The sequence below is a fragment of the Hemitrygon akajei genome, chromosome 9 (assembly GCF_048418815.1).
Source record: "Hemitrygon akajei chromosome 9, sHemAka1.3, whole genome shotgun sequence".
Classification (NCBI taxonomy): domain Eukaryota; kingdom Metazoa; phylum Chordata; class Chondrichthyes; order Myliobatiformes; family Dasyatidae; genus Hemitrygon; species Hemitrygon akajei.
Genome location: NC_133132.1, coordinates 69,313,863 through 69,336,954, shown reverse-complemented (window position 1 = coordinate 69,336,954; position 23,092 = coordinate 69,313,863). Strand labels below are relative to the sequence as shown.

Here is a 23,092-nt window from a genome sequence, read left to right as displayed (position 1 = left end):
AATCAGTTGACGTTTTCAGTCTTGGGATCCCAAATTTTTAAAGGACAGATTAAGTGGTTCCTTTGTTTCAGTGAGTGATGGGGAAGATAATTCTACTGGGCATTGCTACAGATTGATTAGAGTGATGAGCTGATCTAATCCAATTAAATTTGTTCAAGTCTGATTACATATGCATCTGTGCAGTTGCTGCTGTAGAAACCCGCTAATTGTATTGCAAGTTGTAATCTTGGCAACTACTTATTTTGATCACACTACTTCAAATGAATTCACCAGTCAAAAGCATGAAAATGAAAATGTAAATTATGTATAAATACAGGAGCTTGATCGACCACTGGAGATTTACATCAACCAAAGCCAAAGAAAGAAATCTTCTATATATACAAGACCTTTCCCAACATTGCTGATGTTGTAAGGGGTTATTAAGCAAACCCTCACTAATTAGATTTCTGTGCTTTTTAGAAAGTACCGATAATAAACTTCTCCAATAAAAATGTCCTTTATAATTGCCTAACTTGAAACTATTATGATTAAAATGAATATTAAATCTTACAAAAGGATACAAAGCATAGTCAGTTTCTCATTCTGCAGATGCACATGTTGTTGCCAGTCAGAGAGTTGACTTGTCTTGTAAACTGATGCTTAGAATGGAAGTCACAAGCAATACCCTCTGGTACATTGTCTGACTTAGTTTTGCAAGCCATCCACACGGATTATTTCTACAGATATAGATCAATGGAAGGGAAACCAACACCCACTCCATGGAAACACACACAAAATACCTGCGGAATTCAGCAGGTCAGGCAGCATCTATGAAAAATGAATAAGGTCGACATTTCAGTCCAAGTTTCATGGATCTTTACTGGTAGAGTCCGAACTTGACACACACATACAGATCGATACACGCCTAATAGCGCATGCAACGACGTGTTACTACAACATAAAGTAGTCCCTTATTATAATGTAGGCTATACGGTACAAGAAGGTTGGGGGAGGGGGAGGGGACAAGCTAGAAGGTGATAGGTAAAGGCAGGCGGGTGGGGGAAGGGGGATGAAGTAAGAAGCTGAGAGGTAGTAAGTGGAAAAAGCAAAGGGCTGGACAAAAACGAATCTGATAGGGAATTCGATCATGCAAGAAAGGGAAGGAGGAAGGGCAACAGGGAGAGGTGATATGCAGCTGAGGAGAAGTAAGAGGCCAGAGTGTGGAAATGAAGAAGAGGGAAGGGGGATGGGAAAAATACTGGAAGTTGGAAAAGTCGATGTTCATGCTACCCAGTTGGCTCCTCTCCATGGACTCTGTTTATAGTTCATGATGTCTCAGTCAAGAAGGTAGCAGAGAAAAAAATCAAAGACCTCATGCACCTCAGACATTCTCTCTTCCCCTTCCTTCCATCACGTAGAAGATACAAAAGCCTAAAAGCACGTACCCCTACACACAAGGATGGTGTCTATCCTGCTGTTAGAAGACTATTGAGCAGAACTCTTGACCCACAATCTACCTCGTTGTGGCCTTGCAACTTATTGTCTACTTGCATTTCACTTTTTCCATAACTGTATTGCATTGTTATTGCTTTTCCTCTATACTACCTCAGTACACTGATGTGACTGACTAAACGATCTGTATGGATGGCATGCAAAATAAAACTTTTCACTTTACCTTAGTACATGTGACAATAATAAGCCAACTTAACTATTTCAATACACAAGAACATCATTGTGCATGGGTGCCTCTAGGTTAGTGGTCACCAATCAGAAGAAAGCGATCAACCAATCTTTAAGACTTTCCCAGTAGATCCCGAAAAAAAAAAAGAAAAATGCTCACTGGGCAAAAAAGACCGGGAGCAAAATCCCGCAACCCAGAAACAACCTCTCCCCACAAACAGCTCTCCGCAGCGGGAGCACCGCTACATCACGATTATTCTAATTGGCATCAACCTATCTTTATAACGCTTACATTACAACACTTCTCTCCCTTCAAATTCCATTATTCTCCAAATGTGAAAGAACTGGGAAACAAAAAACAGTGGTGTCATTAGCTTGTGTACCTCTGAAACTTATAGAGTCTCAGTAACAGTTTACCAGTACAAAACACCTGAAAAACGTGGCAGGTTTAACATTCAGTCTAACAAAGGAAACTGTCCTTTCAAATATTCAGACTGTCAGGAAGTTTGTGAGGGTGCTGTGCTGCAACAGATGAAAATTATTAAATCTAAGTACAGGAGCTGTCTTACTGACAGACACCCCACAGACTGTCTCAAGCTGGCTGTCTGTAGTTATGAACCAAATTTCAGGGAACTAGCAAAAAGTATTCAGCCCCAGTCATCACACTGCGTGCAACAGTCATTTTTTATTCATTTTTTTTGTGTTGAAATAAAATTAAATCATAAAACATAGAATTAAAGGTTTTGTAATGGGAGCATTATAAAAATAAGTAATACCAATTAAGATAATGGTAACATAGCAACACTCTTGCTACAGAAAGCCGCCTGCAAAGAGAGACTGCTTCCGGGGCTGTGGGGCTCCACTTCTGGTCCCTTCGGCCCGGTGCGCATGCGTGTGTTTAAATGATTTAGTAGGTCGATCTTGCCTTTCACTAATGCCGAAGTAGGGATCTTGGGCTTATAAAGGTTGGAGACCAGTACTCTAGGTGATCTGGGTTACTTTCACATCACAAAGATGTGATTTGGTAGGTTAATTAGCCGCTGCTAATGAAGTAGAATCTGGGGAGAGTTAATAAGAAAGTGTGAAGAATAAAAAAAAATGGGATTACTGTGAATGGGAGATTGACACAGTGGGATAAAGGCACTGTTCCTGTGCAGTATTTTGAAACACAACAAATTTGTAGAATAACTTGTATTATTCAGGTCATCCATTCCATTTTCCAGTTCAGTTTTGTTCAGAGAACTATAGATCAAGGACACTGACCATAAAATGAAGCGATATTGGAGAAGCTAAATAATGCCTAGTGTTTTCATTTATTGTCTGGGTGATGGAAGATCAATCTTGGGCAACGTCCTGACCATGGGTTTACTCAGCATGGCTGGACAGCAGGTGGAGAAGTCAAATAGAGGCAGTGCCTAAGATATTTTCTCCAGTGAGAGAGCGAGTGGATTGATAGCAAGGGCTGATAGGTGAAAAAAAGAGAGGAGACATATGGTTTTGGGATTGGAAGAGGAGGAGGAAAATCTGGTTGCAAGTCTACACAACACAGCAGTGCTAAAGGGCAACCAAACTTGTAACTATTACATTTATACTTACAATATTTAGCAGATTGCCAAATGTACTTAATCAGAGTTATTAGGGGTTTGTGTTAAAGATTATGTAAACAGTGCATAGCATACAATTTCTTAAAATGGAGGCCAGTATCTAGTGGTGTGCCACAGGGGTCAGTGTTGCAACCTATGTTATTTGCTATTAATATAAATTATATGGATGTGAATGCATGGAGTTTACAGATGACATGAAAGTAGGAGGTGTTATTGATAGTGAAGAAGGCTATTGTAGATTCCAGGGGGATCTTGATTAGTTAGGGAAGTGGGCAGAGGAATGGCAAATGGTTTTCAAAACAGACAAGTGTGAAGTGATGTATTTTGGAAAGTCAAACCAGTAAAGGACTTATACAATGAATAGGAGGGGACTTGGGAAAACAAGTGTACAGTTTGTTGAAAACAGCAAAATAGGTACACAGGTGGTGAAAAAGGCATTTTGCATACTGGCTTTCATCATTTATGGAACTGAGTATAGGGGTTACAACATTCAGTATGTTTCAATGAGATCCCACATATCCTTCTAAATTCCAGTGAGTACAGGCCCAAAGCTGCCAAACACTCGTCATATGTTAACTCCTTCATTCCTGGAATCATTGTCGTGAACCTCCTCTGGATTCTCTCCAATGACGACACATCCATTCTGAGAAAAGGGGCCAAAACTGTTGACAATGCTCCAAGTGCAGCCTAACTACTGCCTTATAAAGTTTCAGCATTATCTCCTTGTTTTTATATTCTATTTCCCTTGAAATAAATTCCAACATTGCATTTGCCTTCTTTATCAAAGACTCCATCTGTAAATTAAACTCCAGGAGGAATGAGGAATTCTAAGATCCTTTGCACCTCTGATGTTTGAATTTTCTCCCTATTTAGATAACAGTCTGCACTTTTCTTCCTTTTACCATAATGTATTATCATACATTTCCCAACACTTTTTTGCCCATTCTTCCAATTTCTCTACGACCTTCTGCAATCACATTGCTTCCTCAGCACTACCTACCCCTCCACCTATTTTAACCCCACAAATCGATTATCTAAAACATTGACAAACAACATGAAAAGTAGCAGTCCTTATACTGGCCACTAAGAAACATCACTAACAACCGGCAGCCAACCAGAAAAGACCCCCTTTATTCTCACTCACTGCCTCCTACCTGTCAGCCATTCTTCTATCCATGCCAGTATCTTTCCTGTAACACCATGGGATTTTACCTTGTTAAGCAGCCTCATGTGTGGCACCTTATCAAATGCCTTCTGAAAATCCAAGTAAATGATATCCACTGCCTCTCCTTTGTCCACTCTGCTTGTTGCTTCTCGAAGATTTGTCAGGCAAGATTTCCCTTTACAAAAACCATGCTGACTTTGACTTATTGTGTCATTAGTTTCCAAGTACCCCAAAACCTCATCCTTAATAATAGACTCCAACATTTTCCCAAACACTGAGGTTAGGCTAATTGGCTGATAGATTTCTTTCTTTTGCCTTCTTCCCTTCTTAAAGAGTGAAGTGACATTTACAATTTTCCAGTGCTCTGGAACCATGCCAGAATTAAATGATTCTTGAAAGATCATGACCAATGCATCTGCTACCTCTTCAGCAACTTCTTTCAGAACTCTGGGATGTATATCATTTGATATTAGGCTCCCAACAATAGGCCAAAAGTCCTGTATTCATGTTGAATTGCTTTATTGCTCTAGGACTCTATTCTAGCATGGAGAGAATTATAATTTTAATATACATATTGTGGACTATGGATGTTGTTGTAATTGCAAGCAATTATTGTCCACCTATAATTGCTCCTGAGTTGAGAAGACAGTTAAAATCAACCCTGTTATAGAGTCACGTATTGACCATACCAGCAAGGGCAGCAGATGTCCTTCCCTGGAAGGCAGCAGTGAACCTGATAGGCCTTTACATCAGTTCATGTTTAACTTTGTTAGCTTTTTTAAAAAATTCCAGATTAATTTAAGTACTTGAATTTAAATCCCCTAGTTGCCATGGTGAAACTCAAACTTGTTTCTAGGACTGGACAGTGGTACAGCTGGTGGAGCCACTGTCTCACAACCTTAACAACTCAGGTGCAATCATAACCTCATATATTGTGTGGAATTTGCAATGTTCTCTCTATGCCCATGTAGGTTTTTGGCAGGTGCCCTGGTTCTTTTATCTCACACAGCAATAATTTTTTTTGCGTGTTAATTGGCCACTGCAAATTGCCCATACAATGTGTGGGTAAGGGGTGGTATCCAGGTGGAGCAGGGGTACTGTGAGGAGAACAAAATGGGATTAGTGTAAATGGGCATTTCTTAATTGGCATATATATTAGTGGGTTTAACTGTCAATTTCCATATTACATTATTAGTAGTCTAGAGCTCCAGAGCTCCACTGCCTTCATATTAACATAATGTAACAACTGCAAAAATGCTCTTGAAATGGAAGGATTTCAGATGACTGAGAAATTGGTTAGAGTTCTAGTTACCGGTAAGTTCATATATAATCATGTAAATAGTTAATTCAATAATTTTATTGTGAATAGTTATCTCAAAACATGATCGTTCTGACTTATTAAAAGGGAAGCAGTGCAGTGTTAGTGAGCATAAGTGAATTTTTAGGAATTGACTGAATCACAAGGTATGACTTTTCCAGCTGCTGCTTCAGTTCAGTTTGAGTGGAGGTATTTGCAGCAACGTTAATGAAACCTCAAAGGATTTTGAGGCCATTCATTTAACTAATGTATCATTACCTGTTAGCAGCACAGGGCACTTATTGAGGAGCAGCAGGCTGATGAGGAAGGAATATCGCACAGTGTCTACTGTATGCACAAGACCTTGAATAGTTGGCTTTGATCTGGGAAGTTCAGGAACTATTGGCTCAGCAAGACTTGCTAAATGGGCCCCTGCTAATAACAAAATGATCAAGAATTAATCATGTGTCAGTTCAGAAAAATTCAGCAATAAATTCAACCATTTTTCTGATTCATAAAGTTAATGGCATTAAATGTAACACAAGAACATAAGAAATAGGAGCAGGAGTGGGTCATCTGGCCTGTTGAGCCTCCTCCGCCATTCAATAAAATCATGGCTGATCTGGCCATGGACTCATCTCCACCTACCTGCCTTTTCCCCATAAGCCTTAATTCCCCTACTATGCAAAAATCTATCCAACCATGTCTTAAATATATTTACTGAGGTAGCTTCCACTGCTTCACTGGGCAGAGAATTCCACACATTCACCATTCTCTGGGAGAAGCAGTTCCTCCTCATCTCCGTCCTAAATCTACTCCCCCCAAATCTTCAGTCTATGTCCTCTGCTTCTAGTCTCACCTACCAGTGGAAACAACATTCCTGTCTCTATCTTATCTATTCCTTTCATAATTTTATATGTTTCTATCTGATCTCCTCTCATTCCTCTGAATTCCAGCGAGTACAGTCCCAGACGACTTAATCTGTCCTCATAGTCTAAACCCCTCATCTCTGGAATCAACTTGGTGAATCTCCTCTGCACTGCCTCCAAAGCCAGAATATCCTTCCTCAAGTAGGAGACCAGAACTGCACATAGTACTCCAGATGTGGCCTCACCAGTACCCTGTACAGTTGCAGCATAACCCCCCTGCTCTGAAATTCAATCCCTCTAGCAATAAGGCCAACTTTCCATTTGCTTTCTTCATAGCCTGCTGCACCTGCAAACCAACCTTTTGTGATTCATGCACAAGCACTCCCAAGTCCCTCTGCACAGTAGCATGCTGCAGTTTTTCACTATTTAAATAATGATCTGCTCTTTTATTTTTCCTTCCAAAGTGGATGGCCTCGCATTTATGAACATTCAACTTCATCTGCCAGGCCCTTGCCCACTCACTTAACCTACCTATATCTCTCTGCAGACTCTTTGTATCTTCTGCACGATTTGTCTTTCCACTCAATTTAGTATCATCAGCAAATTTAGATACACTACACTTGGTCCCCTCTTCCAGATCGCTAATGTATATCATGAACCGTTGAGGGCCCAGCACCAACCCCTGCGATACACCACTCACCACTGATTGCCAACCAGAGTAGCACCCATGCATCTCACTCTCTGCTTTCTATTAGTTAACCATTCCTCTAACTATTCAAATACATCACCTCCAACTCTATGCATCCTTATCTTATGAATAAGCCGTTTACGTGGCACCTTATCAAATGCCATCTTTCCCCATCTATCCACTGCACTTGTTATATCTTCAAAGAATCCGCAAAAGAACCCATTAAAAAAGATTGTCAAACACCCAATGTGCAGGGACATCATGCAAACAACAAAAGCAAGCAAACAGCTTCAGAACTGAAGTTTTACGAAGCCAGGCATCACTGCAGCTGGAGCACGCCACAGCCTCAGTTCTCTCTCTCACACACACACACACACACACACACACACACACACACACACACACACACACACACACACACACACACACACACACACACACACACACACACACACACACACACACACACACACACACACACACACACACACACGTCATATTACACCACCTGCCTCTCAGCACTTATTGCTCTCCCAGAGCCAGCTTCTACTACACCATCTTGGGTAAAACCTCCTGTACAATGGTGCAACAGCAGCTTTAAATCACAACACATTTCTTTCATTGTGCATGGTGTCATGATGGATCACATCACATTGTCAAACATAATTTCATATCAAGATATATAAGATATTAAAGTTATGGATCAAGTTCATGGTTAAATAAGTGCTTTGTGAAAGATAAACTTGGGGAGTGAATTCAAGAACTGGGTTCCAGACAGCTGGAGGTGACTGAAGTCTGTAGGAAATTGTAGGAGGGAGGAGTTGGTTGGAGGGAGAGGGAGAGAGAGAGGGTGAGGGGAAGAAGAGAGGGAGAGGGAGAGAGGGAGAGGGAGAGAGAGAGAGAGAGAGAGAAAACACGAACAGGAACCAACCAACTGCGGATCAGGAAAACTTGGAAGTTCTCTCTCCAGCACTCGTTCTTTGAGCATTGTTCAGCTCACGTCTCCTTCGGTCGCTACTTGTGTTGTGAGCGAGAGGAAGGAATTTAAGGCTAGTAAGGGATGGCTGGCTAGCTATGTAAAATGCTACAGCCTTAAGAACTGAAAGATCACAGGAGAATCAGGATTGGCTGATGCCGAGGCAGCATCAACGTTCCCAGAAGAGCTACGATGGTTGCGTCTGTACTGAACCTGTACTGACTTTTTTTTCTTGTCATTATTCCCTAAACAATACAGTATAACAACTATATACATAGCATTTACATTGTATTAGGTATTATAAGAGATCTAGGGATGATTTGAAGTATACGGGGGGATGTGTGTAGGTTATATGCAACTACTACGCCATTTTATATAAGGGACTTGAGCATCCACGTTTTTTGGTATCTGCGGGGGGTCCCGGAACAAAACCCTGCGGATAAGGAGGGCCAACTGTATACACACACTCACATATACACACAGCCACATATATATATATATATACAGTGGCATGCAAAAGTTTGGGCACCCCAGGTAGGCTGGTGGCACAGTGAGATCAGCGCCGGGCTCGAGAACGGAGGTTCCTGAGTTCGATCCAGTGACAGACCGCTCCCGAGCGCGCTCTCCATCCATGCCCGGTTGATGTCGAGCTCGCAACTTGACCTTGTAAAAAAAAAGCACTGCCACCTCCAGTTTAAATTCCCATGTGGAATATTGTGGAGGATCAAATACCCAAACCCAAACCTGGTCAAAATTTCTGTTACTACGAATAGCTGAGCAAGTAAAAGATTACCTGATTTCCAAAAGGCATAAAGTTAAAGATGACACGTTTCTTTAATATTTTAAGCAAGATTACTTTTTTATTTCCAGCTTTTACAGTTTCAAAACAACAAAAAAGGAAAAGGGCCCGAAGCAAAAGTTTGGTGACCCTGCGTGGTCAGTACTTAGTAACACCCCCTTTGGCAAGTATCACAGCTTGTAAATGCTTTTTGTAGTCAGCTAAGAGTCTTTCAATTCTTGTTAGGGGGATTTTCGCCCATTCTTCCTTACAAAAGGCTTCTAGTTCTGTGAGATTCTTGGGCCGTCTTGCATGCACTGCTCTTTTGAGGTCTACCCACAGATTTTCGATGATGTTTAGGTTGGGGGACTGTGAGGACCATGGCAAAACCTTCAGCTTGCACTTCTTGAGGTAGTCCATTGTGGATTTTGAGATGTGTTTAGGATCATTATCCTGTTGTGGAAACCATCCTCTTTTCATCTTCAGCTTTTTTTTACAGACGGTGTGATGTTTGCTTCCAGATCTTGCTAGTATTTAATTGAATTCATTCTTCTCTCTAACAGTGAAATGTTCCCTGTGCCACTAGCTGCAATACAAGCCCAAAGCATGATCGATCCACCCCCAGTGCTTAACAGTTGGAGAGGTGTTCTTTTCATGAAATTCTGCACCCTTTTTTCTCCAAACATACCTTTGCTCACTGAGGCCAAAAAGTTCTATTTTAACTTCATCAGTCCATAGGACTGGTTTCCAAAATGCATCAGGCTTATTTTGATTTCCTTTGTGAACTTCTGATGCTGAATTTTGTGGTGAGGACGCAGGAAAGTTTTTCTTCTGATGACTCTTCCATGAAGATCATATTTGTACAGGTGTCGCTGCACAGTAGAACAGTGCACCACCACTCCAGAGTCTGCTAAATCTTCCTGAAGGTCTTTTGCAGTCAAACAGGGGTTTTGATTTGCCTTTCTAGCAATTCTACAAGCAGTTCTCTCGGAAAGTTTTCTTGGTCTGCCAGACCTCAACTTGACCTCCACTGTTCCTGTTAACCACCATTTCTTAATTACATTACGAACTGAGGACACGGTTACCTGAAAACGCTTTGCTATCTTCTTATAGCCTTCTCCTGCTTTGTGGGCATCATTTATCTTAATTTTCAAAGTGCTAGGCAGCTGCTTAGAGGAGCCCATGGCTGCTGATTTTTGGGACAAGGTTTGAGGAGTCAGGGTATTTATAAAGCTTTGAAATTTGCATCACCTGACCTTTCCTAACGATGACTGTGAACAAGCCATAGTCCTAACAAGCGAATTCAGGTCTGAGACCTTGGTGAAAGTTATCTGAGAGCTCAAATCTCTTGGGGTGCTCAAACTTTTGCATGGTGCTCCTTTCCTTCTTTTCACTCTAAAATTGTACAAAACAAAAATAATACACTAATCTTGTTTAAAATGTTGAAAAGAATGTTTCATCTTTAACTTTATAACTTTTGGAGATTAGTTCATCTTCTATTCACGGTAACAGAAATTTTGACCGGGGTGCCCACACTTTTGCATGTCATTGTATATATACACAAACACACACACACACACACACACACACACACACACACACACACACACACACACACACACACACACACACACACACACACCTATACAGTATATGCCACACACATATGCACCCAGACACACACATATATACCTACACATACACACATATACATGCACATGCATATACATACACACACATATATACACAAAAGCATATATATGTGTACTCACAAATACATATACATACACATGCACACAACACATATACACATGCATACACACACATATACACATACAGTATATACATGCACATATATGTACATATACACACATATACAGTATACAAACATATAAATATACACAGATATAAACACACAACAGATACATATGCACACAAACACATATACACACACACCTATATATGCACACACATACCTATACATACACACCTACACACACACATATATACATACATACATGCAAACATACACATATACGTACACATACACACATATATACACACACAAACATATGAATACACACAGATATATACTGTACACACACCTATATGTGCACACACATACACACACTCACATATACACACACATACATACACATATACACACTCACACACATATACACACGTATATACACACACTCACATATACACACACATACATATACATATACACACACATATATACACAGAAACTCACACACACAGTGCCTCAGTGCCTATAAAAAGTAGTCATCCCTCCACCCCCCGGAAGTTTTCATGTTTTAATGTTTTACACCGTTGCCTCAAAGTAGATTTAATCTGGCTTTTTTTTTACACCGATGAAGGGAAACGACGCTTCCATGTCAAAGTGAAAACAAATTTCTACAAATTGGTCTAAACTTATTACAATTATTAAACACAAAATAATTGATTGCATAAAATTTCACTCCCTTCAAGTCAGTATTCAATAGATGCACCTTTGGCAGCAATTACAGACTTGAGTCTGAGTGAAAATGTCTCTATCAGCTTTGCACATCTGGACACTGCAATTTTTCTCCAATCTTCTTTACAAAACTGCTCGAGCTCTGTAAGAATGCATGGGAATCGTGAGTGAACAGCTCTTTTCAAATCCAGCCTCAAATTCTCAGTTGGATTGAGGTCTGGACTCTGACTTGGTCATTATTTAACTTTGTTCTTTGTAACCATTCCTATGTGGCTTTGGCTTGATCTTGGGGTCATTGTCTTTCTGGAAAACAAAGCACCCAAGTCACAAAGAAAGAAAATCCGCAGATGCTGGAAATCCAATCAACGCACACAAAATGCTGGAGGAACTCAACATCTATGTATTCCATCTTTAGGTTCTTAATGACTTTTCCAGTTGTCTTCTGTTGGTATTTGAAAGCTTCCCAATCCTCTAACTTCCCACTAATTTTTGCTCTATTATATGTACTCTCTTTGGTTCTTACATTGGTTTTGACTTCTCTTGTTAACCACAGTTGTGTCATTTTCCCTTTAGAATGCTTCTTCCTCTTTGGGATGTATATATCTTGTGCCTTCAGAATTGCTTCCAGAAATTCCAACCATCGCTTCTGTCCCGCCATCCCCGCCAGTGATATTTTCCAATCAATTCTGGCTAACTCCTCTCTCGTGCCCCTGTAATACCCCTTCCTCCACTGCAATACTGATACATCTGACTTTAGCTTCTCTTTCTCAAATTTCAGGGTGAATTTGATCATATTATGATCACTTGCCTCTAATAGTTCTTTTACCTTGAGCTCTGTAATCAATTCTAGTTTATTGCACAACACTAAATCCAGAATAGTTGATCCCCTAGTGGACTCAACCATGAGCTGCTCGCTGCTCTAAAAAGTCATCTTGTAGGCACTCTAGAAATTCCTGCTCTTGAAATCCAGCACCAACCTGATTCTCCTAATCTACCTGCATATTGAAATCCCCAATGACTATTGTAACATTTCCCCTTTGGCATGCATTTTCTATCTCCCTTTTTAATTTACAGACAATATCCTAACTGCTATTTGGGAATCTGTATATAACTCCCATCAGGGTCTTTTTGCCCTTGCGATTCCTTAGCTGTATCCACAATATTTCATCACCTTCTGACACTATGTCACCTCTTTCTAATGAACTGATTTCATTTTTACCAACAAAACAATACCACACTCTCTACCTTCCTGCCTTCCAGCCTGTCCTTTCAATACAATCTGTATCCTTGGATATTAAGCTGCCAGCTATAATCTTTTTTCAGCTGTGATTCAGTGACGCCCACAATGCCATACCTGCCAATCCGTAAGTGTGCTCCAAGTTCATCTACCTTATTCCATGAACTACACACATTCAAATATAACAGCTTCAGTTCTGTATTCACCCGTTTCGATTTTGTCCACCCTTTATGTTTGCAACTCAACCTTTTGACAGCAATTTTGCCCTATCATCAGCCCTTCTTTGCTAAGAGTCTCACTACACATTGCTTCTGTTTGTAAAGCAACTATCTCATCTTCAGCACAATCACTCTGGTTCCCATCCCTCTGCCACCTTGAAAATAGTATTACTGGATATTACTGGAGTAATTACTCCTCATTAAATCTAATTCTTTAATTAGCCCAAAGACAAGAAAAACTGCAGATTCTAGAAATCCAAGCAACACACAAAAATTGCTGGAGGAACTCAGCAGGCCAGCATCTGCCTGGCCTGTTGAGTTCTTCCAACATTTTGTGTGTGTTTCTTTAATGAGTTGTTGACTATTAGACAAGAGCCATTCAAAGCTATAACAACCTGCCTATGAGTTTAACAAAGAAACATCCAAAGGGACCACAGGTACAGCCTGCACACTAGGGACAATCTGGAAGAGTGAGCAAGAATTTGAGATTTGAGCATGTTCACGGAACATTAGAAAATGGTGACAATGAAAGAGGCCATTTGGTCCACTCTTTCTGTCAATTAACTGCGATTTATTTAGGATGTTCCCACTTCCCAGGCCTAGGTTTGAAGCTCTACACATTACTGCATGTTAACTGGTTGCCAGGACTTGTTTCAAACGTGTTCATGGTTTCTGCCTCCACCACTCCTATGTATATCCAGGGAGTCCCAGACCCACAAACTGCAACCATCATAAAATCTATACCTTTTAGCTATGTAGATAAGATACAGCTGGATTTTTTTCACTTTGTCTAGAGGATGACAATGGTCCTTGAGTCAGAGTTATTCAGCGTTAAATTGGCCCTTTCAGCCCAACTCCACCATGTTAACCAACTTGCCTATATGAGCTAGTTCCAATCACCTGCATTTGACCCACATCTCTCAAAGCCATCCCTATCCATCTACCTGGTAGGGATTGAGCTAGTTCTGGAGCCTAGGCCTTCAGCACTACAGCTGAGATGTTGGCTGGTCCCACAGCCTTTGCAGCGCTCTATGCTCTCAGTGGTTTCTTGATATTATGTGGAGTGAATGGAATTCACTCCATTCACAATTGGCTTCTGTGAAGATGAACATCTTAGGATAAGGTGGTGATGCATCAATTGCATGGGACTTTTGACTGAACATGGCTAGAAACATATTGCCATTCTTTCAAAATCCAGGAACCCTCTCCTTAATGGCATTGTCAGTGTACCCACACTTCCAAGACTGCAGTGGTTCAAGAAGGCAGCTCACCATTACTTTCTTGAGGGCAACTAGGAATGAGTAATTGAAGGGTGGTTTAGCTCACGAAGTCCATGTCCAGTGGTTCTGAGCTGAGAGCTATTTTAGCAAATGAAACTGAGCATGATGGTAATGATAACAGTATGCATCCAGTGAAGATGGAACCACACCAGGAGATAATCAGGTTCAGGGACAGAAGTGGGCTGTGGAGAACAAAAGATTCAGAGTGAAGGAATACAAGTATTGGTCAAATTGACAGCAGCAAAACCATTTTGGTAGATGGCAGAGAAGGTGGTCAAAAACAAAGAAATTGTCTTACAGTAATGAAATGTCTCTGATATGATCCTGAGAGAATGTTCTCAGGGTTCACGGTTCTACATACTTTCATGTCTCTCTGTATTCGAACTGTAGCATATATTGTCAAAAACAGGCCCTTTGGACCAGCATGTCCATCCAACCATCAAAATACCCATTGATATTGATCGCATGATGCCTTTTTTGTCTAGAAATCTATCTACTTCCTCCTTAAATATACTAAACGATTTGACCTGTATAGTCTTCTGTGGCAGAGAACTCCAGCAGTACAAAACTAACAGTGAAGAAATTTCTCCTCAGTTCTGAAAGTCTTATGCCGCATCATAAAGTAAATAACATAGAACAGTACAGTCTAGAAAAGGCCTTTTGGCCTACCATGTCTGTGCCCACCATGACACTAATCTAAACTAATTCCATTTGCCTGCACATGGTCAATATCCCTTCATTCCTGGCCTGTAATCTGTTTGTCTAAATGTTTCTTAAGTGTTGCTGTTAAATTTTTTTCCTCTGCATCCCCTATCAGTATATTCCAAGCTCCTGACAGCCTTTGTACTCATCAGCAAGATTATCCCTTATTCTTCTAATGTAACTCAAGAAACATAAAGAAGATCAGAAAGTGGGTGGGAATAAGGGGAGAGTGGATGGTAAGTAGAGTAATGGTTTATAAAATCAAACTAAAGATAATTATATCATTTCAGGTTAGTTCTGGTCAACAACACATTAACCTCCAATTAGCACACACAGATGTACTTTCATGAAAAAATAGGAATCTGGATTCTGATTACCTTTAGAAATTAACGTCTGAGTGGATGGAACCAACTTGTCCCAGGTTACATATTTCCCTGTTTGCATATCCACAAAGTATTCAAAGACAGTGGCCTTCTCAGCAGGAAACTGAACGGCTGTAACAAAGATGACAACAGAATCAAACTCAGGCATATTGTTCCTCCAGTCAAGCAATGTGGTTACAGCCCTTGCTATTACTTTATACACCTCTCCCCACCACTGGTAGATCTGCAGGATGCATTGCCTCAAGAAGGCAAAATCTATCATCACATTCAGGCTATGCCATCTTCTCACAGCTACCACTGAATAGGAGCCTGAAGCCCCATACCACCAGGTTCAAGAACCACTCTGTTCTTGAACCAACTTGCAAAATCCTAATCACTGCAATTCAGAAATACTATGACTGTTTTGATCACTTTGCAATAAAGTAGAATTCTTCTTGTGTAATTGTTTTCTTTCTTGTAAAAAGTGTGTACAATTTATGTATACAGTATTTATTGTGAATGTTGCTTATATGATGTTATGTGCATGTGATGTTGCTCCAAGCTTTTCATTACACCTGTGCATACATGTACTTGTGCATATGACAACAAACTCAACTTTCACTTTGAAAGTCAACTTTGACTTTAAAAAGACATTAAATAATCTCTCTCCATAGATACAGTCTAACCAACTGAATATTTATACGATTGCTTTTATTCTGCAAAGAGACAGAATAAATTTATTCTTTATACATTTGCTGCATATTAATTTAAATGTGGAGATAAATGTAATCAAAATTCAGAGGGGGATTTAAACTGTGTTAGAATGTTCAATGTTCATTTAGGGTTTCAGGTATTCACTAAGATGAGGAAACAATCTGGTGCAGTCTGTCTGGGAAAGGGATTGAAAGCTGCTCAAAGGCAGGACCAGTCATTAATTTGATATTCAGCCATGATTTCTTGCCCCTTGTCTTGGTCAGAGGTGGCAGAGAAACATTACTTCTAACAAGCAGCGACTCAGAGACGCAAAAGACAGCAGATACTGGAAACTAGCAGAAACACAAAAAAAGCTGAAAGAACTCAGCAGGTCAGGCAGCATCTATGGAGGGAAATAAACAGTTGGCATTTCAGATTAAAACCCTTCATCTAGACTCACAGGATTCTGATTTCCCCCCGAACATCTTTTGGACAAAAGTGTTGAAGTCCAGTGTGACCTTAACCGCCATGTCCTCTTTGACTCTGTCACTGACTCCGACCAGGTCATCCTCCTCACAATCATCTTCATGCTTCAAGCAGCCTCCAACTGCCCAGGTAAAGGAAAAGACGTAGAGCTTTGCCAGCAGTGAGGGAAGCTGGTTTGGTTGCTTCTGTAAAAACCACCTTGCAGGCCTGCAGTCCCATGGAACATCAAACATCATGCAAATATTAAAAGTTAAAAGGAAATTAGGGAGGCAAATGAAACACATGGAAAGCTATTAGCAAATAAAATCAAAGAAAATACAAATGTGTTTCATATATAAATCAAGGGTAAGAGGATTAAAAAGGGAAGATTGGGACCCTTTAATGACCAAACCCGCACCTAAGTGAAGGGGCAGAGGATGTATGAAGCTCTGACTGAATACAGGGTACTTTGCACATGAACAAGTAGGCACTGATATTAAGGACAAAGAACATGGAGTATTAGGAAAGAAGAACATGGAGTATTAGGAAAGATGAACATGGAAAGTGTGGACATATATAAGGACTTGACATCTTTAAAAGTATGAATAAGATATATCCCACATTTTTAGTCACTTGGACAAACTTTGGCTGTTTTCTCTAGTCTGTTGGAGAATGAGGGGACACCTGATAAGAGATTTTTAAAATTAAGAGAGGCATAGATAGGATAGTCAGAATCTTTTCTCCAGGGTAGAAATTTCAAACATCAGAGGACATTCTTTTAAGATCATAGAGAGCGGATGATTAAAGATAATAGAAGCAATTTTTTAAGCAGAGAATGGTCGTTGCTTGCAATAAAACAAATAGATATGAAGTGAATGGAGAGATGTGGATGATACACAGAAAGATGAATTGCTTAAAGAAGTAACAAGAGCTGATGTGAGTGAGGCAACTGATGTCACAGATGGCAGAGAGAGCAAGAAAGTAAAAAGCTAGGAGATCCAAGGGAAAATGGCAAATGATACTTTACATGGGCCAGTGGCAGAAAGCAAGAAGTAACAATTGCCAGCAATTTAAATGTCAGAAGCCCAACATTCCACAGGGCTTGGTACTAATAATAATATTGTAATAATGTAAATCTTCAGAAAGCCACAATACTAAACAACATTCGAATAGTCCGAAAGTTCCTAGCAATTGATAAAAGAGCATGCTTGGCTATGCTCTACCTTAGGTTTTACCTGCTTGAGCTGAGAAAAAAATATACGAGAATAATAATAACATTGATAGAACACTTTTCATACAGGTGATATTCAAAGTGATTTACAATGGGATAAAGTCCAAACATGAAAATAAAATTAAAAAATAAAAATAAACATGAAAATAAAAGTTAAAAAAAGTTAGTTAAAAGCAAGGTTTAATAAATAGGTTTTGAGCTGCTGTTTATAAGTGTCAACTGAGACTGCCTCCTTTATAGTTTTAAGTTTGAATTCCACAGTTCAGGAGCATAGATCAAAGAAGCTGATCTGTGAATTATCTTTTGAGGGAGTTTGTTTAAATTTAGGAGACTAGTGGAAGAAGACCTGAGAGCTCGAGCAGGATTATAAATGAAAACGGTTCTGCGAGTACCCAGACCATTTAGCACTTTAAAAACAAGTAAGAGAACTTTAAAATAAATTCTAAAAGATAATTGAAACCAATGCAAAGTAGCTAATATGGTAGTGATACGTTCCTTCATCTGGATTCTAGTAATGGCATTCTGAATGAGTCGAAGTTCGTCAATAGATTGCATTGGAAGGCCAATAAAAAGTGCATTGCAGTAATTTAGTCTATTTGGTATAAAGACAAAATTTAGTTTTTCAGCAGACGCTTGTTTGTACCACTGGACCTGGACTTCTGTGGTCGTGAGAATGGATCTACTTTAGTGCAAGGGTTTTTCCACTTTAAAAACTCTCCTACACAGGTTTCCTGTCATCGTCTGACACAATGGACAACCACCATGTCGTTATGTGACATAAATGGACATACCTTTACAGTATTTAAGTGTAGAAATACTACTCTGGTCATTTCTTTATGTGGAATTTAAAATTCAAATCTGAGTCAAGGATAACACTCGGGTTTGTTTCCTCTGATTTTTCAAGTGGAGCCAACCCAAGTTTAAGAAGAAGTTTATCTCTTTTGGCTTTGGGACCACCAGAAGTATTTCAGTTCCACTGAATGGCAGAGAGGAAGAAGCTGTTGATGAATTGCCAAGTGTGTGCCTTTAGGCTTCTGTACCACTTTTGGTGAAAATTGGTGCAGAAGCAGAGCCGAGGAGTCAGACATCAGGAAGAGCCGTGGTAGTAGGGGACTCCATAGTAAGAGGCACGGAAAGGGGTTTCTGCGGCAACAGGCGAGATTTAAGGATGGTGTGTTGCCTCCCGGTGCTAGGATCCAGGACATCACGGACCGATTGCAGGGAATCCTCAAGGGTGAAGGTGAACAGCTGGAAGTGGTAGTGCATGTCGGCACAAATGACATCGGGAAGAAGAGGAAGGACATTCTGCAGCGGGACTTCAGAGAACTCAGAAGAAGGCTGAAAAGCAGGACTTCCAGGGTGGTTATCTCTGGTTTGCTTCCAGTTCCTCGTGCTGGAGAGGGCAGGAACAGGGAGATAATGGATCTGAATGTGTGGCTGAGGAACTGGTGCAGGAAGCAAGAATTTACATTCTTGGACCACTGGGATCTGTTTTTGGGGTAGGGATGAATTGTACAAAAGGAACGGGTTGCACCATAATAGGCGGGGGACCAGCATTCTGGAAGACAGGTTTGCCACTGCAACAAGGATATGTTTAAACTAAGTAGTGGGGGGGGAGGGGATGAACTGGAAATATAAGGATGGAGTTAAAGGGAAAGTGAAAATAAGAAAAGTTAAAAAGGACAACAGAATCAATGGAGTAGAAAGCTCAAGAAGAGATCATACAGTATGGCCAAGTGAAATAGGAATTGATATGAAAGGAGAGGGGAGTACCGAATTAAAAGTATTATATATGAATGTACGAAGTATAAGGAATAAAGCTTGAGGCTCAGTTGGAAATTGGCAAGTACGATGCTGTGGGAATAACTGAGACATGGCTTCAAGCGGACAGGGCCTGGGAAATGAATATTCAGGGATATACATCTTATTGAAAGGACAGACTGACGGCAGAGGGGGTGGGGTGGCTCTGTTGGTGAGGAATGATATTCAGTCCCTTGCGAGGGGGGACATAGAATCTGGGGATGTAGAGTCAGTATGGATAGAACTGAGAAATTCTAAGGGTAGAAAGACCCTAATGGGAGTTATCTACAGGCCACCAAATGGCAGTCTGGATGTAGGGTGTAAGTTGAATGAAGAGTTAAAATTGGCATTTTGCAAAGGTAATGATACAGTTGTCATGGGGGATTTCAACATGCAGGTATACTGGGAGAATCAGAATGGTACTGGACCCCAAGAAAGGGAGTTTGTGGAGTGCCTCCAAGATGGATTCTTAGAACAGCTTGTACTGGAGCCTACCAGTGAGAAGGCAATTCTAGATTTAGTGTTGTGCAATGAACCGGATTTGATCAGGGACCTTGAGGTAAAGGAACCATTAGGAGGTAGTGACCATGATATATTATGTTTTAGCCTACAATTTGAGAAGGAGAAGGGAAAATCGGATGTGTCAGTATTACAGTTGAACAAAGGGAACTATGGAGCTATGAGGGAGGAGCTGGCCAAAGTTCAATGGAACAATACCCTAGCAGGGAAGACAGTGGAACAAAAATGGCAGGTATTTCTGGGAATAATGCAGAAGGTGCAGGATCGGTTCATTCCAAAGAGGAAGAAAGATCCTAAGGGGAGTAAGGGACGGCCGTGGCTGACGAGGGAAGTAAAGGGCAGTATAAAAATAAAAGAGAAGAAGTATAACATAGCAAAGTTGAGCGGGAAACCAGAGGACTGGGAAGCTTTTAAAGAGCAACAGAAGATAATAAAAAAGGCAATACGCCAAGAAAAAATGAGGTACGAAGGTAAATTAGCCAAGAATATAAAGGAGGATAGTAAAAGCTTCTTTAGGTATATGAATAACAAAAAAAGAGTTAAGACCAAAATTGGGCCATTGAAGACAGAAACGGGTGAATTTATTATGGGGAACAAGGAAATGGCAGATGAGTCGAACAGGTACTTTGGATCTGTCTTCACTAGGGAAGACACAAACTATCTCCCAGATGTAATAGTGGCCAAAGGAACTAGGGTAAAGGATGAACTGAAGGAAATTTATATTAGGCAAGAAACAGTGTTGGATAGACTGTTGAGTCTGAAGGCTGATAAGTCCCCGGGACCTGATGGCCTGCATCCCAGGGTACTTAAAGAGGTGGCTCTAGAAATCGTGGACACATTGGTAATCATTTTCCAATGTTCTATAGAATCAGGAACAGTTCCTGCTGATTGGAGGGTGGCTAATGTTGTCCCACTTTTCAAGAACGGAGGGAGAGAGAAAACAGGGAATTATAGACCGGTTTGCCTGACGTCAGTGGTGGGAAAGATGCTGGAGTCAATTATAAAAGAGGAAATTATGACACATTTGGATAGCAGTAGAAGGATCAGTCTGAGTCAGCATGGATTTATGAAGGGAAAATCATGCTTGACTAATCTTCTAGAGTTTTTTGAGGAAGTAACTATGAAAATGGACAAGGGAGAGCCAGTGGATGTAGTGTACCTGGACTTCCAGAAAGCTTTTGATAAAATCCCACATAGGAGATTAGTGGGCAAAATTAGGGCACATGGTATTGGGGGCAGAGTACTGACATGGATTGAAAATTGGCTGGCTGACAGGAATCAAAGAGTAGTGATTAACGGGTCCCTTTCGGAATGGCAGGCTGTGACCAGTGGGGTATCGCAAGGTTCGGTGCTGGGACTGCAGCTGTTTACAACATACATTAATGATTTAGATGAAGGGATTAAAAGTAACATTAGCAAATTTGCCGATGACACAAAGCTGGGTGGCAGTGTGAAATGTCAGGAGGATGTTATGAGAATGCATGGTGACTTGGACAGGTTGGGTGAGTGGGTAAATGTATGGCAGATGCAGTTTAATGTGGATAAATGTGAGGTTATCCACTTTGGTGGCAAGAACAGGAAGGCAGATTACTATCTAAATGGAGTCAAGTTAGGAAAAGGGGAAGTACAACGAGATCAGTCAATGAAAGTAAGCATGTAGGTACAGCAGGCAGTGAAGAAAGCTAATGGCATGTTGGCTTTTATAACAAGTGGAATTGAGTATAAGAGTAAAGAGGTCCTTCTGCAGCTATACAGGGCCCTGGTGAGACCCCACCTGGAGTATTGTGTGCAGTTTTGGTCTCCAAATTTGAGGAAGGACATTCTTGCTATTGAGGGAGTGCAGTGTAGGTTCACAAGGTTATTTCCCGGAATGGCGGGACTGTCATATGTTGAAAGATTGGAGTGACTGGGCTTGCATACACTGGAAATTAGAAGGATGAGAGGGGATCTAATTGAAACATATAAGATTATTAAGGGATTGGACACACTGGAGGCAGGAAGCATGTTCCCGCTGATGGGTGAGTCCAGAACTAGAGGCCACAGTTTAAGAATAAGGGGTAGGCCATTTAGAACAGAGATGCGGAAAAACTTTTTCACCCAGAGAGTGGTGGATATGTGGAATGCTCTGCCCCAGAAGGCAGTGGAGGTCAAGTCTCTGGATGCATTCAAGAGAGAGTTAGATAGAACTCTTATAGATAGCGGAGTCAAGGGATATGGGGAGAGGGCAGGAATGGGGTACTGATTGTGTATGATCAGCCATGATCACAGTGAATGGCGGTGCTGGCTAGAAGGGCTGAATGGCCTACTCCTGCACCTACTGTCTATTGTCTATTTCCTGATGGTAACAATGAGAAAAAGGCATTTCCTGGGTGATGGGGGTCCTTGATAATGGACACAGCCTTTCTGAGACACTGCTCCTTGAAGATGCCTTGGATACTAAGGAAGCTGATACTCAAGATGGAGCTGACTAATTTTACAACTTTCTGTAGCTTCTTTCGATCCTGTACAGTAGCTTCCCTCCCCCATACTAGAATGCTCTCCATGGTACATCTGTAGAAGTTTTCAAGTATTTTAGGTGAGTCCTAATCTCCTCAAACTCCTAATGAAATATAGCTGCTGTCTTGCCTTCTTTATAGCTGCATTGATATGTTGGAACCAGGTTAAATCCTCAGAGATCTTGACACCCAAGAATTTGAAATTGCTAACTCTCTCCACTTCTGATCCCTCTATGAGGATTAGTTCATGTTCCCTCATCATACCCTTTCTGAAATCCACAATCAGCTCTTTGGTCTTACAAGGTCTTACATTTGGTTGAGTGCAAGGTTATTGCTGTGACACCACTCAACTAGCTGGTGTATCTTGCTCCTGTACACACTCTTGTCTCCATCTGAGATTTATCATGGCATTTGAGCTATGCCTAGCCACACAATTATGGGTATAGAGAGAGTAGAGCAGTGGTCTAAGCACACACCACTGAGGTTCGCCAGTGTTGATTGTCGGTGAGGAGGTATTATTACCAATCTGCACCGATTGTGGTCTTCCAGTTAGGACGTTGGGGATCCAGTTG

At 40.8% G+C, this 23,092-nt stretch overlaps 1 protein-coding gene across 1 annotated transcript in view; it reads right to left on the bottom strand.

The window, feature by feature from the left end:
* Positions 1-23,092, bottom strand: part of LOC140732660 (dynein axonemal heavy chain 6-like) — a 549,473-nt gene that overhangs the window by 252,080 nt on the left and 274,301 nt on the right. The window contains 3 exon segments of the mRNA XM_073055353.1: positions 6,005-6,160; positions 15,333-15,449; positions 16,471-16,703. Of these exon segments, the coding sequence (XP_072911454.1) occupies positions 6,005-6,160; positions 15,333-15,449; positions 16,471-16,703 (506 nt within the window).